The 18,702-nt window shown below is 36.6% G+C and overlaps 1 protein-coding gene across 2 annotated transcripts in view; it reads right to left on the bottom strand.

The window, feature by feature from the left end:
* The window catches only part of LOC145770216 (uncharacterized), a 118,521-nt gene that overhangs the window by 80,454 nt on the left and 19,365 nt on the right, over positions 1–18,702 (bottom strand). Inside the window, exons 11-13 of one of the 2 annotated variants that reach the window (XM_082581808.1) lie at positions 16,794–16,989; positions 15,486–15,577; positions 13,718–14,452 (exon numbers count right to left, since the gene is read on the bottom strand). The exons of the other annotated variant lie outside the window; for it this stretch is intronic. Of the exons in view, the coding sequence (XP_082437934.1) occupies positions 14,313–14,452; positions 15,486–15,577; positions 16,794–16,989 (428 nt within the window). The 3' untranslated portion in view covers positions 13,718–14,312. Of the gene's footprint in view, positions 1–13,717; positions 14,453–15,485; positions 15,578–16,793; positions 16,990–18,702 lie in introns of those variants that run through there. 2 annotated transcript variants of the gene reach the window in all.

Raw genomic sequence — 18,702 nt, 5'->3', positions numbered from 1 at the left:
TAGCTGAAAAACTGAAAGCGTTTTAGCCAAGTTGCCGGTTTGAAAACGCAGATTGGAAACAAGTAATTACGTTAACTTTCCAATGTTAGAAGATCTTATCTTGATGGATGAAACTCAAAGAGAATGTACTCTTTTGATCTCTATGAGAGAAAATTTTTGCGCACACTTGCGTAAGAAAAAAGGTTATCTTGATTTCATAACCACTTACCTTTGCAAGGCAGGATTCTCAGCTCTTGTTACAATAAAAACTAAACATCGAAATCGCCTGGACGTTGATGACATGCGTGTTGTATTGTCAAAAACTCAACCACAGTTCAGTCGTTTAGTTCAAGAAAGGCAACAACAGCCCTCTCATTAAATTTACTTACGTTGAAAAAGTTTCGGCATGGCACTTTGGGCCACCTTAGTACTCAAATACTGCTGACATTTCTTAAACAATTCATTCATTTTCTTATTTGAGCAACTGTTTAACCTGATATTTGCCGCAGGAGTCATAGCGGCAATGCAATATAACACAGTACTGTCGTTGAGTAGCATAATTATTACAATAGTCAATAGTATGTTAACTGTGTTTCAGACAAAATTTAGGTAGGGGTCCGCAGAATTAATAATTTGTCTAAAGGGGTCCGTGACAACAAAAAGGTTGGGAACCATTGATATAGATACTGATCACAAGTTACAAAAAGATAGGACGTCGTATGTCATTCAAATTCAATTTTTATACTTTCATTTTGATTTAGTTCAAGAAGTGTTTGGTACTTTAGCGAGAAACATGGTGAGAGATTTCATTACGGTATGTAGCCTACTGCAGCCAATGCAAGGATGGTATAAGGGCTACTAGGGCAGTGGCAGTGCATTGCAACCATGAGCGATTACACGTGGTTTTTGATAATGGAAATTACGTTTGGTCAAAAAAGAAAAGCTTGTTCAACAGCGGCCTACCATTTTTGAAAATCTTAAGTCTTTAAAGAGAGAACGTTTTGTTCTTAACTTTAGGTTAATAAATTGTTGCTTAATTGATTTTCGTGATTTTCGTGTTCAAATAGACCTAACAAAAGATCACGAAGAGAAAAATTTATTACCTGAGCAGCATGAAAGGTACAAACATAATAAACAATGCAGATCCTAAAAATTGAATGAGGCTGTTCAAGTGTTTTACTAGACATTTAGTTAAATCTTCTGGTGCAAATTAAGCTGAACTATTACAAGATGTATGAGATGATAATCTGATTTTATTCCGACGTTTCGTCAATCAGGTACGACTGACTTCTTCAGGAGGCTAGGTCAGGTAGTGGCTACCTCTCTAGCAAGGCTAGTGTTTTGCCATGGTAGACAGGTAGGTCAAGTTGTTTTGATTTTGATAAATCTCAATGAATATATCGAAAACGTATGAAATCTAAACCCATGCCCCGCTAGGTCAGGTTAATCTTTCTTAATTTTCACCGCGTAGTTTACTTCAATTTATTGGTTAGTACCAGAGCTACCAGAATGGCTGTATTTTTAAGGCGTTTGCTGATAAGTTGGCTTTGAAATAGGGTTTCTTAAATTTAGGCAATTATGGATATTTTTAATTTTGTTTGAAAACTTGATTACTTTTATTTTTTTATAGCCTAAAGTTTAATTTTTTTGCTGATAATACGTAGGCCTAAGCAGTGATGTACGCGTATACAAAAAATATTGACGCCATCAGCGTAAACGTAAACGTTCGAAAAACCATACGCCGTATGCGTCAACGTAACTTGTAAAAAAAAGTTGGCGGCGTCAGCGTCAGCGCATACACTAGCGCAGTGGTTCTCAACCTTTTTGTCTTGGTGGACTCCTTTTGGTGTCTTCGAAGCGGTCGCGGACCCCTAAAAATTTCAATTTGAAATTTTGGTATATCGCGTTTCTTTATGGAATCATATGTTGCATAAGTTTCAAAGCAACACACTTAAAAGAATTTGCTGAATTCGCAACGCACTTGACGATTGATGAGATTGACGAAATTATGTTATGACTTATGAGCTATATCAGTGGTTCTCAACGGGGGTGGTACCGCCCCCCAGGGGGCGTTTTGATGTTTCAAGGGGGCGGTATGATTACCTCGGCTTAAGGGGGGCGTTTTAATTATTAGGTGCATTCTGGTTTAATCTATCTCCCGACCAGCGTAACGATTTCGTCAAAGAGCTCGTATCTTCGTGGTATTTCCTACCTTATACCTGGTGGAAAAGGGATTCAACTGTGTTGTTCTGCTACATACCAAACAGCGAAACCCACTTGACATATCCACAAGAGGTGATCTTTGATTGTTTCTCACTGGCTTTACACCGGATGTGAAGAAACGGGCACTTTCTCACCAAGCCCAAGGTTCATATTGACTCCCAGTAGGCCTATACTGTTTTCATGCTCGCAAATATATATTTGCTTTTCATCAAATATAGTTACTAGTCTCTGAAACCCTTACAGCCTGTTTCACCATAGCAGGGGGATCATCAGAAGGTCTTTATATTCTAATAGAATTGTATTTGAATAAGGACCTTCTGATGATCCACCTTTTAAGGTAAAACAGGCCGTAAGAGTTTTAGAGATTGGTAATAGCCTATATTTGATGTCATTCGCTCTGCTTGGCTTTTTGCTTGGCATTGAGCACTTTTTGTAGTATTAATAGTATTTATTGTTTTATATTCGCTTTTGGTAATTAATCGTTATTGTTGGGGGCGGTAAAATTTTGCAGGTTCATGAAGGGGGCGTTGGGCTAAAAAAGGTTGAGAAACACTGAGCTATATGTTGGCACACAGGATCAAACATCGGTAAGCTATATGCTCATTTGATGTTTTTCTATAACTTTTATCAAAAGTTAATAGAATACTTGCGACTGTTACAAAGAATTTTTCCCTTTTTTCATTTGAAATCAATATTAATTCGTTATAATCACAGTCATTGCAAAACTGTGAGTGGTGATAAACTGCTGACTAACCTTTGTATTTCTAAATTAATCATTGATCATCAATCTGTTGTCTTAAAAGAATTTAGTTGAACATAGCCAACATAGCCTTATTAAAAGGTTTAAGTAATTTATATGATATTTTAGTTAAGAAACCAAACCTTTGTGCAATATCCTTTGCAATTTCAAACGACGCACCAGTGCGTTGCGACTTACAGTTTAAGAATCACTGTAGGCTAATACATAAACAAAGCACAAACAATTTTTAAATTTCTTAATTTATCCGTCATGTTGAAAACTCGGAAACTTTCGCAGACCCCCGGAAATCGCTTCACGGACCCCTTGGGGTCCGCGGACCCCCGGTTGAGAACCACTGCACTAGCGTAAACTCATTTTGTTTGCTAGATTCCAAACATTCACATTACAACATGGAGAATAAACTGGTCACAGCGGTAAACCATAATCTCTTCGTGGGAATTGCAACATAAAGTTCCCGGATTCGTTCGTCTGTATGCAATGACCGAAAGAAACACTCTTCTGAAAACGTCTATTCAAGAATTGTATTTCTGTAAAAATAGCCTCAAGGCTGTCGAAATTGAGACGCAACACGGTACGCCACTAAAACGTGTCACTACATACAAATTACTTAGATAAAGACGGAAATTTCGTCTAGTTGGTAAGCATAAGCAAACAGGTTAAATATGCTACCAATCTTTCAGCAACGATTCTAAAAATGACGAGAAGGTGTTCGTATAATACGCAGGTCAAAAACACAATGAATTTAAACATTATAGAATAACAAGAGATTACGAATTATTACATTTTAACAGTCATTCAAATTGTATTCGTTTTAATTTTTATTCTCTCTCGTGTCTCTTTGTCTCTACGCGTGTCTGTTTGTCTCCTCCTCAAAGGGCGAGTGTAAACAGTTTTATTCTCCATCACCTTTTTTTCTATTTTGTGCAGTTTACATGGAAGAGTACAAAATCTTCAGGAAATGACGTAGCCTATGTTTTAAAATTGTTCACTTGTAAGGAAGGTAAACGTGTTTGACATGATATTGGATTGCTACAGTAAAACTATTTAATTGGGAAGAATAACTCGCTTTTTGCTGTATCAACAAACTAAACCTGCGGCAGGTTTAGTAGTTGCCGCATGCAGCCGACAAGCAAAACAATTTAACTTTGCAGGCTATTCTTTTCCAATTTTTTTGAATCCAGTCAAAGCGACAGCTTAATTGTTGAAGTGAAAAGTAGCCTACGCTACAGAAGTAGAAGCATAAGGAGAAGATAAAAAGAAAAATAGCTAGAAAAGAGAGTTTATGATTATTAGTAGAGCCATGTTTATTTTGACCTAACGAAATTGCTTATTATTTTGTAGAGGCCACAGTTCTTTCTTGAATTGATATCAGTTACCCAAACATAATATTTTGCCGATTTTAGACCCAAACGTAATATTTTGTTAAAAAGTCAAGTTTTTTTGTGGATTATAAAAAATGCGTCCTGCTTTTTGGCGATAAGAAATCTCGACAAATCTGTCTAACATTTGCTGAAGACGATTTAGCTTGCTTAGGCATGTTTGTATTACAGAATGTCAGTAGGCTATTCCTAAAATCCAAACTGTTGATCTTCGAAAACACTACTTTTGTGACGATGAAGTGTTTTATAAAAATTATTTAAATACGTGACAATGAATAAGCAAGCGACAATTTGCGATAAAATTTACTGCTGATCTAAATGGGCAATGTGACATATTTCCTGCTTTTATGGGTTAATATGGATTAATTGTGCCGCAGTTCCTGATTTACAATGCTTCCACGAGGATTTTGACAAAAATTGCTCTCAAGAAACACAAAAAGTTTGTCAAAAGCCATAATTTAACAAATTTTGACTTTATTGAAAATTTTGACTTTATTGTCAATTTTGACTTTATTTTAACCTATAAATTTCTTAGAAACAGCCCCTTTAGTGCTGAAAACAACCTTATTCGTTGATTCGTTGATAAACGATGTCTTTAATAAAAAAATTGTCTTTTTGACTTTTGCGGGCCTAGTTATTAGTTAAATATTTAACTTAGTTTTCCAAGTCAGCTTCCGTTTTTGAAAAATTATGATGAATAAACTGAAATTACAATACAGTGAAGCAATAACGAGTGATAATTTATCAAACAACATTTAGTAAGCCATAATTAAGATTCAGTTGTATTAACCTACATGCTGTAGGCCTACTAGTTTAAGATCTGGTTTGTTGCCATTATCATGGGCAACAAACACGGTAGATGTCGCAGTTGCGGTTGGTGTGGTCTCCGTTTTTTTCTTCTTGCCACACTCACAGATCGCGGATGGAGCCATCCTTCATTTATAGATGTTGGAGCGAAATAGTCCGACGCCAGTATGCAGGCGTTTGAGCCGCACCCAAGCCTTCCTTGGTAAAACATTCCGGTTGCATGAGGACCGGTGTCGGAGATGAAACTTTGGAGTCTTGAGAAGTTCTTCTTCCATTGCGAGATCCATTGGTGGCCTGCCCAGGTAGCTGCATTGATGGATTGGTCTTCAGCGGTTTCCATCAAAAGTTGTGCGGCCCGTAGTACAAATGGGTGTTTCGATTTCAATTTAATAATTACGCATTGAAGTGACAAAATCGACAGGCTAGATTTCCAAAGTTATGAAAGCCCATGCAAACAGTGCTGCAAAACTGCTCCATATAAATTTTCTCTTGCAATCAATCAATCAATGGTTTATTTGTCAGTAACAAGAACATAGTAGGCTACATGTTAAAATATGCACAATGCAAAAGTTGTACAAATTCCCATACAGGGAGGCAACGAGACGACCATATACGGTCTACTGGTCAATTGCCACCCTACAAAAATGAGGATTTTGTCATTGAAAAAAATGTTGCAGAAAGACACAAAGTTAGTGCGTTTCAAAATACATACAAAAACGTATGGTAAGAAGATAACGTCAGTGGCGTACCGTGACCACTTTGACAGGGTGTTCAGTGACGGCAAAACAACAGCGGGGGGTCTGGGGGGCCTCCCCCAGAAAATTTTTAAAATTAACATTGAATTTGGTGCGTTCTGAGAGCATTTTCAGCACAAATTCTGAACATGAACAGAACTGACAAAAATAATGTTGTCGGAATGGAGAAGAATACAAAATAGATATTTATTTGACAGCGCCTATTGAATGAAAGGCTTAATAATATCAAACATTAAGTTGCATTTCTAAAGTCACATACTTCAGTTCAGTTTTTATTTCCGACCATCAAAACAAACAATATTACCGTAGGCACTTGCCATAACACAGCAGGAGTCTGAAAAAACGTGAAAGTTAAAGCGTGCTCGAGATGGAAATGATTTACTTCATGCAAGGATTAGGCACGGTCGCAACACCTTGAGAAATGTAGCCTACAAGCAAATTAAAAACAAACAGGTGAAAGTTAAAACAAAAAACAATAGCAAAGCAACTCGATAATAAACAAGCTTTAGCCACTAGCCAATTTTTTTATTATCAGTACCGGTATCATTTTGTTCATTGGCTTTACATTTTAATACATATATTATATACCGTACCGGTGGTACACCCAAGACGAAACGAACATAGGCAATAATTAATGTGAGGCAAACCAGGAGACACAGAAAGCGACTTTGAGTCAGCTGGCACCTGCTACATAATAAAGGTGTTTCAGCAATAAGGTACAATACCAGTAACATACAAACACTCTAATTACAAAACGATTAGATGTGTTGTTTTAGAATGGTGCATCAATGATATTGGCTGTTGCCATAAGCTTTGTTGCAGATTCAGACAAGCTAGTCCTAATTTACTGGCACTTGGAGCATAAAAAACATTTTATCTTATCTTGTTTCCAACTCTGATCACCTCAAACTCTAATCCAACAAGCTAAAACTTGCTATTGCCTGGGATTCCCCCAATGACGCGCCAAGGTGTGCAGATCAGCGAGTGCACAGCCTGGCTGACCTAAAACCATTGCTGTTTTCGCTGCCTTGTGACGTCATTTTTCTTAATTGTTTATTTTAAATAGCAGTCGCCAAGCTGTCAGTGCAGGTAGGCACTTTTACATCACCCACTCGTCGAAAAGCGCCTGCTTTTCAATGTGAAATTGCTTTGTGTTTTGTTTAGTCACAATTTTCCTTATAAACTCCATTGATTGCAGTCATTAAGATCCTTCTTGCACTCAGTTCAGTTGCAGAAGAAAAAATAGTATTAGCAGAGAGTGGGAATCGAACCCACGAAGTCGAAATTACTACTCCTCTGCCCTAACCATTAGGCAACGTGGTTGTGGCAAAGCATTCAGTTAAATTTCTTTGTATCAAAATTTTTCGATCAGAATATCACGTGTCGAGTCACATGATTGAAATCAGCTGAATCGCGAGTGAACATGTCACGCATGATTGCGTACCTCTTCGACGAGTGGGTAATGTTAAAGTGCCTACCATCAGTGCACACCTAGCTTAAAGGTAATGACCGAAAAAAATTAAAGGCAATGACCTCAAACGTTGGAGTATTAAAATTAGAAGGGGACGAGCTTTGCAATTGAAAAGAAAGCAATCAGCATGCAGCAAGATGTTAGAATATTATAAAAGTAAAGAACATCGACAACCGATGGAAATTTTCTTTTTTTTTTGGATTTCCTGGGGTGTTCAGTGCACACCTTGAACACCCTGAATATACGCCACTGGATAATGTAAACACAAAATTCCAAATAAAAATAAAAAGTAAGCGGAGATATGAGATTACTCAAGTTTCTTTCAGACTAAAGCTTTTAAATTGCATATGAAACTGATAAGTTGATTTTCATAACATAGCACTTACGATGCACTGTAGCTTTGTAGAATTAACATTTTGATCTCTTTTTTGAAACAATGAAATGATAGTTTTTTGAAACTGCTTGGAACCTCTGACCAGACCACTCGACACTCGTTCCAATACCTGCATAGATTTTTGGGCAAAATCTGTGTTTGATCTATTTATAAAACAGTTGCTGCTAGTTTGATGTCTTGAGTTATACTGATGAATGGGTGAAGCATTTGTAAATAAATCACAATACGTAGAGGGATAGGCTACTGACTCGTATGAACTTTGTATCCTACATAGCCTGTGTGTTTTTTTTATTTCTATGTTATGCAGTATAGGCCAAGACTTTTAGTTTCAAGATGTTTCTTTTGAAAAATAAAATATTTGTGTGAGCATAATAACTTCGTTTTGTAATTATTCTTGTATCTTTTTTTGTAATTTTATTAATGAATCCAATACACTGTAACAGGCCTTTCCCAAGTTGATATACAATATTGTAAATGGCAGCAAATTAAAGCAATATGCACATTAGGGTGGGTCGATTTCTCCATTTATCATATAAATTTGAATATAGGTGCCACTTTACCTTCTAAACATTTCCTCAAAGTTTAAAATCGTTTTGTGCAAAGCAACCCATTACCCCAATGACCCTCTGTTTCTATAACAGGGTTGCCAGATTGGGCAAAAAGTTGCGGAAATTTTGTCATTTTTATCTCATTTTTCGCCCAATTCGGCAATCCTGCGCAGTGAGCGAACTTCTAATAGTTGTGCGGTTTAATACGTCACAAAAAAACTTTGTGAAACTGACTCTTTATCTTATTAATCCGATAATGATCCTAGTTTCAAGGAGAGTTTTTCAACAAGTAGTGCCTACAATACCATCTCAATCCCTTGTGTTGCAAGGGAAGCAGATCGAAAGATGGTTTCTGACGAAACAGTTGCTGCTACTGCCACTGCTACTTTGCAGGGTGTGGTAGGAGAAGACTTCTCCACATATATCATTATTGACCTACGGAAAGTGAGACATAGCCGAGTCAAGAGGCGTACTGAATTGAAACCAACCCAACATGTCGTCAATAATTTTATAATGCTCTATTTCGATGGGAGAAAGGATGAATCATATGTCTTTGATGACTACCACCACAGGAGAAAAATAAAAGAATACCATTACGTTTTACTGACACAACCTGGTGACATCTACATCTCTCATGTCACAACACCAAGTGGTCGTTCAGTTGACATTTTAAAATGTATGATCGACGAGAATATGAACATGGATGGAATTCTAATAACAGGTTGTGACGGGACAGCAGTGAACACTGGAAATCGTAATGGAGTAATTGCTAGAATAGAAGATCATATCCATTATAAAGTTCAGTGGAATATATGTTGGCCTATGCTGCCCATCAATGAGTTACCATTGCAGCATATATTTGGATTATTTGGAAAGACATCTAGTCCAGAAACATTCATTGGTGAAATTGGCGATATTCTGTGGTCAAACCATATAGCCTTGGAGATCGCATTGTTTGATAAAATTGAGAGTCCCCATTTGCCAAAAATGGACAATTCAAAGATCTAAGCACAGACCAAATGTACCTTTTGGAAATCTCAGCTCGCTCGTGGACTTGAGCCAGTAGAAATGCAGTCTGTCATCGACAAATCGATCAAGCAAAATTGTTATGCAGCTCACCCCGAAAACTTGCTATATGCTGTGTTTCATGACAATAAATCATGAGGTAAATCATGACAATAAATAAATCAAATATATATATACAATATGACAATAAATCTGCATTCGTGAAGTAGCTGTTAGGCGATTTCTGAAAGCACGAAAGCTTTCATCTATATTCTACTATAATATGAAGATTCCATCGCCTTGCTGATCAACTTAATCTTAATGCAATGGATTATATTGATATGATCGATTGGATACAGATTGATGTTACTGAACTACCATTATTATCATCTAAGAACTAAGAGTGAGGATGAACTTTGGGATGCAATAAAGTCAGTCCCAACCACAGGCTCAAGCCGTTGAAAGAATGATTCGTGTAGCCTAGTCGCTGATGTCAGCTTCAAAACTGTCGGAAAGGAGAAAAGAAACTCTATGATTTATTCTATCTTAGATGCAAGGAAGCAGCGTCCTATATTTGAATCAAAGAATGACTGTGTTGTTTAGTTTATCATTCAGGTCAGATCCGGATTTGGGGGGGCAGAGGGTGCAGGTGCCCCGGGCCCCCCTCCCCCCCTCCCGAATTTTGAAGGGTTCCCCTACGTGGAAAAAATGTGATTTTATGTTATTTTTTTTTTTCTTTCAACCTTTGAAGTCTCTGCAAAATGCTGTGCAGTGCTGGATTAATGCTACTTTAGACGTAAAGGTGGCTTTACGCGCCGTAGGCGCGAAAAATGTTTTTGCGCGGGGGCCCTCTGATCAAAAATTGCCCCGGGCCCCTCATCAGCTAAATCCGGCCCTGATCTAGGTCACTAGGTGTGGCTTTAACTCATTACATTTCAATTGTGTTTCGTTTTCACTGTAGCCTGCCTCTTGAATATAATTTACTGTAAAGTAGAAAATTGTATTTTTCCATACCACCTGGGGTAAGTGGTTAGGAGCACACCATCACATCACATTGAAATTTTAACCCTTTATTTAGTATGGCAAGCCTCGCCTAAATACCGATTTATGCGACAATCCGACAATTTTATGTGAAAATCGACCCACCCTAATGCACATTGCACATTGCACATCTTTTAAAGAGTCGGTGTTGAAATAATTTTTGAGTTTTAGTAAAGCCTATAAACTTTTCACAGATTTATCCATGTGATATTTCTATCGTTTTTAGCACTAGTTGCAACTTTCATCTGACGAAACGTTGCAACTAGTGCTTCGTCTTCAATTGCCTTGCCTAAACCAGGCATCGACGGCCTCAGATAAATAATTAGGCCAAATATTCCTATTAGCCAGAGGTGGGCAGTACCGAGTACAATTGTACTGCGGTACGTTTTGAAATTTGTACCGATTGCTTAAATACCCAGTACGTTTTTGGTCAAAATACTCGGTACTTTTATCAGTACTTTTTTTTCAACATAGTTTACTCCATAACGATTTAATCCGTAACGATTTAATCCATGAACGAAAATGGCGCGATGAGAAATCGAGAAGAGAAATCATCTCTTAAGGAGTAGGAGTACTGCGGCCAATCTGTCTGGCATTGGATAATTAAGCTTCAAGGCGAAGAAAATGCATAGGCCTACATAGGAATCCTTTGGCCAACGTTGTTTACGGCATTGAAAAAGTTAGAAGAACTGAAATCTAACAATATCGTGGGTGTTTGCTTGCCGTTAGTGACAGTTTTGATGGAAGCCATCCAAACGAGATTTCATCAAGTCCGCCTACTCCACAGCACTGATCATCAACTGGCGTTGGCGTTGCATCCACATTTTCGGCTCTCGTTGATCCCACAATCGAACATGGATGAGCGATATTCATTTCTTTCGGAAAGCATAGCAAAAAGCATCAAGACTCGGTTGATCAGCAAGCTTGAATATTTGCTTGAGCAACAAGGTCAGAATGAAACTGAAAGCAGCAGCGACGACTTAGAAGAAGTTGCTCATAGCAAGACGAGTTTTTCGGTTTTTTTTGTTTGAGCAACCGAGAAGCCGACGACAAAGTGCATCTAAACTGGTTGATGAATTTCTCAAAATGAGTCCTCAGAGATGCATGACAGATGCATGATTTAAGCATCCGATTATCGAAATATTGTTTATTAAAACAAACACTGCAATCCCTTCAAGTGCTGCTATTGAAAGAGTTTTTTCCACCGTTAAAGACATATTGAGGCCGAAACGAGCTGGATTAAGTGACATTCATTTTGAGATGCTACTGTTTTTGAAAGCGAATGCCTATAACAAGCTTGCCCCAAACTTTCAATAAATACCCAATTAGTTATAAAGTAATAGGCCTATAACTTTAGGGTCTTATCAAGTTTTATTTGTAAAGTGTTGGGGACTGTAGCCTACTGCAATTCCTAAAATCTTTTAGTACTTTCTTTGCTTTGAATTGTGTGTGTTAAATTAGGAGTCCAATGAGGATTCGTTGTTTTGCGGTTTGCTCCGTATGTGGCATAATTATACTGCTTTTCAAATGTTATGGGACCCTGTTTAATCTTTAGAGATAAATGTTGAACAGAGGTGTAAAAAGTATAGTCCATTTGAATAGTCAAGGAAAAGTACAGTTACTGACAGGTCAATTCTAATTCGTTACAATTACAAATAGAAAGTATCATCAGGGCACATTATCACTCAAGTAGAAGTAAAAAAGTACTGATCTTTAAAATTACTCAAGTAGAATTAGTAAATTTTGCAGGCAAAAAACAAACATTTTTGACAAATTTCATCAAGTTTTGAAATAATATTTCAAAATCTCAACATTTTTAGTCGTAAAATATCTCACTTAATAGTCTAATCTTTAATGAATCATTTTGGTCTTAGGAAGATAAACTTTTCGTTTTAACAATTCTTTTTAACAAAACTTTTAATTTTTAACAATTTCTCTTTAAAATATTTTTTTATTTTAGAAATGATACCTTTTTAACAGATTTTTATCAAAGTTACAACTTTCTTCTTGACAAAATATAAAATTACTCGAGTAACGTTACTTTGGCATAAAACTAAACAAGTGAAAGTAATGAAAAATAAAACTACTCAAAAAGTACTAGTTGCTGAACATTGCTGCTTTAACATAAAAGTAGGCTAAAAAGGAATAATAGTGTCACTGTCTTTTATTTTTTGAAAGTTGCCTTTATGTTTATGTTAATTTTTATGCTAATTGCAAGCCAGTCCATTTTAGATGGATACCAGTTTTTTGTTTTATTGCTACTTAAGTAACACTACTGTCATTACTATACACCTCTGATGTTGAATGGCCTTTACTTCCAATAGCTTTCTATACGGCATGTTGGGTTGGTCCAGGTTGGCCCTTAACTATAAGTCTATAAACTAACAAGCATTAATATGCCTACCTTAAATTTATGAAATTATACTGAGCAAATCAAGAGACTTGTTACTTTATTTTCCGATCTGTTCCATTCAGCTTTGCGTGCCTACCAAAGGGCTGGTTGGGCAGTCTTTGTGTAGAATATGAACATCGTCATGGCGCGTTGCTGTTACTTGTTAACATAATTGGGATAGAGATGAATCGCATTTGTGGTTTTAAACCTAAGATTATTTCGATTACAATCACAAAAAGATTCATCATTCTAAGTCTTGTAACTTGTATTTAAAAAAGTACCGTACCGAGTACCGTACCGGTACCACAGTACTTTTTGAAAATAGTACCGGTACCGGTACCGCCGTACTATTTTTTACCAGTACCGAGTACCGGTACTGCTGTACTTTTAAATTGTACCGTGCCCATCTCAGCTATTAGCCTACATGTTGCATGGATGATTGTTTCTGTTTTGTCGTTAAATTGTTTCAGATGAGTTTGTCTTTGTCTGCCAGATGTCCACTTTCCAAAATTTTTACCAGTTTATGAGGGATGCTGCAGTTTTTGCTTACTTATTACATGGCCGAGAAACTTACATTGTCTGGTTTTCATACTTTTTAACAGAGTTCTAGTTTGGTTCACTTGGTGTAAAATTCCTTTCTTTGTTTTCTTTGCCAGTCATAAAATGCGTTGCAATTAGTGCTAGAAGATAATTGTCCTGATAAACAGCCAGGCTTTTCAGTATTCTGATATTTCTATGTTAATTTATTATGCATGTAAATGCCAAAATATTTTATTTGATCTTCTGTTGAATTGAATGCATGTGTTAACAAAGTTAATATTAAATTTTTTTTATGTTATTGTCATGTATTGAGTTTTTGAGAAATTTATCGAAGATAAATAATCTATTAAGCTTCATCCTGTTGTAAATTTTTTGCACTTCGGTATTTGCATTTTCCTGCAAATTTATTTCACATTTGTCACTGATCGTAAAGTTGGTGTCGTCTGCAAATAGTTTAACGTTCATGTTTGTTGAATTCGGTAAGTCATTTACATACAGCAAAAAACATCTTCGAAGTTTTCTATTAACAGAAGCATCTCTGCATGCAAGCATATTTTGACATACTTTATGCGTTAGAAGACATCAACTACTGTTTAGGATAACGTCGTGGTAAGTCACAGTAATTGACCCTCGCCAATACATATTTCAATGTCGTTTTAAAGTCAATAGACTATTTATTCTATAGCCTATGTATCCCACTGATATTCTGACAAGTAAGTAATTTTTATGATATTGTTTTGAAATAGTAAATAGTAACTGTTACCATGTTGAAAAAGTTTTTTTGTGCATTTTAGGTTTTAGGTCAGTGCTTGACGTATTCAGAATAAGACCGTAGAAGAGTATGATCCAAAATTTTAACAAACGTAACTCATCAGAATGATGCAATCAAGAATACACAAAATAAATGAAGTTGAGTTGATGAAAACAAAACCTTAACTCATATCTACAATTGTTTCAATAAGCTGTTAGAAAATCACTTTGCAAGTTTAAATGTGTCAAACTTCATTCTGTGACGACATTATTTTTCAATAGGTTCTCCATTGAGCAGGGAAGTTTGATTGCTTCTCGTGAAAATGAGTATGGTAGATTGTATGTCCTGGAGAGATCTTCCATTTTCTGTTGGACGATCAATATTTGTGTTTCCTCCTCTATTCCAATCTGAACAGATTATGTCGTTATTTGAAAAAGTTAAACTAAAAAAGAATCCTTGTCCGCGGGTCACTTGACCCATCACAGATTTTCACTGACACACTGATCTTATTAAAAATAGCAAAATGCAAACAAACAATTTTGCCAAGAAAACAAGTTTCACTAAATATTTGTAATAAGGGCCTTATTTTAATTTACTGTAGTAGCCTACCGTGCCGAATTACTATATTGCAGTTTGACGCAATTAAGGTGCTGTAGGCCTAATGCACGTAACTGGGTGTAGGGTAGGCTATTATAAGATTATAATGCATTTGATTCTTAGCAAATTATTTTGCTGGGTAGGATTAGTGTGGTCCAGCAATAAACAGGATGTAGTCTATACGTTCTTGTGAGTTTCCTGCTGTTGACATCCATGCTGAAATATAATTTTACAACGTGCCAACTTCAAACTTTTTGCCAATTTTGTTTTAACTCATGAAAAGGTTTGCGGTAGCTTTGTCAACTTGTTTGGTTATTGAAATTCTTGGGAGTCCATAGGCGTGACCAGTCAAGGATAATAAGACTGCAGAGAAGATGCAGTGGCCTAATAAGATTTGCATGTACAATTGTACAGTAATTAAATGTATGACCATGTTATAAATGTACGCCAAGACAGATATGACTAACTTTTGTATTTTTAAACATTATGGTATTTTTGTAACCCATGCAATGAAAAAGATTCGAATGAAATTAAATTCGGCTTATGAATACCATTAAGAAGTAGGCTATTGATTCAGTGAAAGTTTATACCAAACACGATCCTTGCTCTGATTCCTAGAGGTGACTGCGGATCGACAACGCAAGGGAACACGACCACTATTAGACAATAGACATAGTTGTTTTGGTTGATCTGATCCATTTCTAAGTTATACGGTAGTTACTCATCAAATAAATGCAGATATTTCAAGTCTTGGAAATTAAGGTCTGGACAATTTATGATTCTAATGAAAAATCTTCAAAAAGATAAATTTGATGAAAATGATCAAATTAAAAGAGAACTGACCTGAATAATCTCCGCAAGTTGAACTCTTTCCGTTTTTGTTGGAGTTGATTTCTCCAACGCAGTGTAAGGATGGATCACCATGTCCCATCATGCTTCAACGTAAGAAAAGTCGTTTTATTTTATTTGAAAGCGACAGCTGGTGCTGTTAAAACGAACTTTTTGATCAAAACGTAACGAGTAAGTCTTTGCAAAAAAGTTTGCAATATGGAGAAATATATAGGCCTGCAACCCTGCATATTTACATAAATTATATGCATGCAAATAAAATTTTGTGTTAAAAAAGCAAATATCATGAAATCTTTAAACGGAGAAAAATATTTCAAAAATGCTTTGAAATTTCAAAAATATAGACCTAAATATTGTATAAAATTGGAAAATCACCAGCCGGTGGTCATTTATATCCAGTGCATACCTACTGCTTTGGAGAAGCCTTATGTGCCGAAATGGTGTGCCACTGTTTGTAATTATTATATACGCTATATAATCTCAACTAAAATTAACCCAATTTAACTGAACTAGCAACTTTGACCCTTGCTTGTGCGAAGCTGACTGAAAAGGATCTAGTTTTGGCATTTAAAACGAGAACTGAAAAAAATGTTTCTTGGAAAAATTTTCTCTTGAAAGATTATTGTGCTGTTTCATTAATTAAATTATTTTTTATTGTGTCTATCAACCTACAAGTTACAAAATATTTTATATAGCCTACTTAGTAAGTTATACGTCAGTCAACTACATTTAAGTAGTGTTGCATCAAATCATCTTCCTGAAAGGTAAATTGATAACCTACAGATGGTTATTGATTTTAGATTGTTAATGTTGTATAATTAAAATTATTTGCAATAAAAAAATTTGTTAATCAGTCAAGCTGTCAAGCGGTTGCTAGTCGAAAACATTAAAGTTGTGCAAACTTACCTTTCTAACCAAATGGTTAGAAACGATAGCTTATAGGACCAGTAGGCTAACCGTCTGTTTTATACGAGAAACATGTTTGATTTTTGCAAGCCATAAATATCGAAAACTAACAACATACAAATAGTTAAATATCCGTTCATCATTTTTGCTACAAAACATCCCCAACTTGAGGTAGTAGGTAAAAAGAAAAAGCATTGGCACTATAAGAAGCTCAAACGACAAAGACTTTGTTACAAAATTGTTAATGTTTGGTTTATTAACAAAACAGAAAAAAATTAGCCGACTTTACAACCTTTGATGTTCCTATAGGCAATATAGTCATGCAAATAAAATTGTTTTTATAAGCGAAAACCATTTCAAGTTATAAAATACGGTACATAACCTATCTTATCTCACCGAACACCTGGACATAAAGCATGTGGATATCCCGAGTCATCATAAGCCCTGAATTCAATGTAGCCTGCTGTTATGAGATTGACTTGTGACAGAGGAACACGTGACATGATGTCAGAGAGACCTCCCTTTGCAAACTCAATGGGCTGTGCAAACGTTTGTAGTGGAGAAGGTGGGAACTCGAATGTTTCAACAAAGCCTATATTAAATTATAGCAAGATGAGGTAAAACCCTGGGATTTCTAGAAGTACTGGATGTCCAACTACCTGACAAGAGGGTGTGTTAAGTATTAATGTTGTCTGATTTTGTTCCAGTTTCGAATAAAGATTTATTTTACAGTAGTGACAGCCCAAGTCTTGCCCGTTCAAAGTTAATTCAAAATTAACTTACAGCATTTTATCATCTCAATCAAACATAGCCTATTAAAACATAATAATGTTTACAAATTTAATTTATATACAGAATTTACAACCAGGTAAAACAAGAGATATACGACTTGACACACGATACTTTATACTACTTAAGCGTTGTTTTATTTTTCTATTCTTTTTTAATCTTAAAGGCTTAATTAAATATTTAAATTTCAAGACCAAGCACCTATAAACTCAACATTAGCTTTTGTTTAATAATTAGGTTATCAGTTTGGGTTACAGTTGTAAACTTGGGCTATAGGCTGCATTCGTGCGTATAGATTACAAACTTGATGTTCGCCCTTCGTTTCCGAAGATGGCCAGGATCATGACTTGCGCGTGATTTTGTTTTAAGTGAGGAACGGCTGCGCGGACTCCAACCTCACTCTCTTGTCTCAGGTTTCAGGGTCCAATGGCAAGACATGGTCAAGACGATTGGGTGAAGTATGAGATGCAGCAGGATGACCATAACGTCTACGTGTCACGTCATGCTCTTGGGCACGTCCTGCAACTGTGATACTGGATGGTGCCTTCCTGTCCGTTGAGCTATGTCCAGTGATGAGCTTCTTCCGCACAGTCTGCCACACATCCAGGTTTGAATAAGATGACAAGCCGGAGTGGTGTTATTTGACCTATAGCTGGGGCCCTGACAGGTGCTACTGCTACGGGCCAGAGCAGACCTGGGAGTAATGGAAAACTAAGGGGTAACTCCATGTTCCCCATAACTCCAGAGTTCCCACACTGGAGCCTTTCCCACCGGTTGCAGTTTTTAACGTCATGCCCAGGACTAACAAACTTAGGGTCGAATGCAGAAAGGTAGCTCAAAACTAGTTTTAAGCAAGCCGGGCTTAAATAGTGGCTTGAGCCGAGTTTTGCGCTGCAGAAACTATTCTTACTTTAAGCTTAGCTTAAAACTCGTTTCATTTCAGGTTTTGAGCCACCAATTTAAGTCGCCAAAAATGGCGACTTAACAGCGGCAGATCTTGACTTAAGCATTTTTGCAAACTGGATTTCAAAGGATTCCGGTGAAGTTGTGTGTTCGGTGGAAGTTACTGGCCATGATGCGAAAATATTTGTAATGCGTAATTTTGCATCAACAATGCACTGGGTATTTATTGAGAAATAGCCTTTCCTGTTCCAGAAAATTTCAGCGTTTTCACCAATTGCATCTATCACACAAGGAAAATAGGCAATACCATAAAACTTCTGTTTGGTATTTAGAATTTCTGCTGGCGATGATGGAAACTTTATGTATGTGTTTTTCCTTGCAACAATATACGCTGAAACTTTTTTTACTGTACGCAGGGCCGTAGCCAGACTGCAGAGCAAGGGGGGCCCAAATTTTTTTAGGGGGGCGAAAAAATTTAAATGGGCAAAGTCATTATATCTGTAGCTGTTGCTCGAGAATGTTTGGATTTTGCCAGGGGGGCAAGGCCCCCCTGGCCCCCGGCTGGCTACGGGCCTGACTGTACGGCATACAGTCGTTTGGTGACATTGAATCA

This window comes from Aplidium turbinatum, chromosome 5, assembly GCF_918807975.1.
Source record: "Aplidium turbinatum chromosome 5, kaAplTurb1.1, whole genome shotgun sequence".
Classification (NCBI taxonomy): domain Eukaryota; kingdom Metazoa; phylum Chordata; class Ascidiacea; order Aplousobranchia; family Polyclinidae; genus Aplidium; species Aplidium turbinatum.
This window is presented reverse-complemented; position numbering and strand designations above follow the sequence as displayed.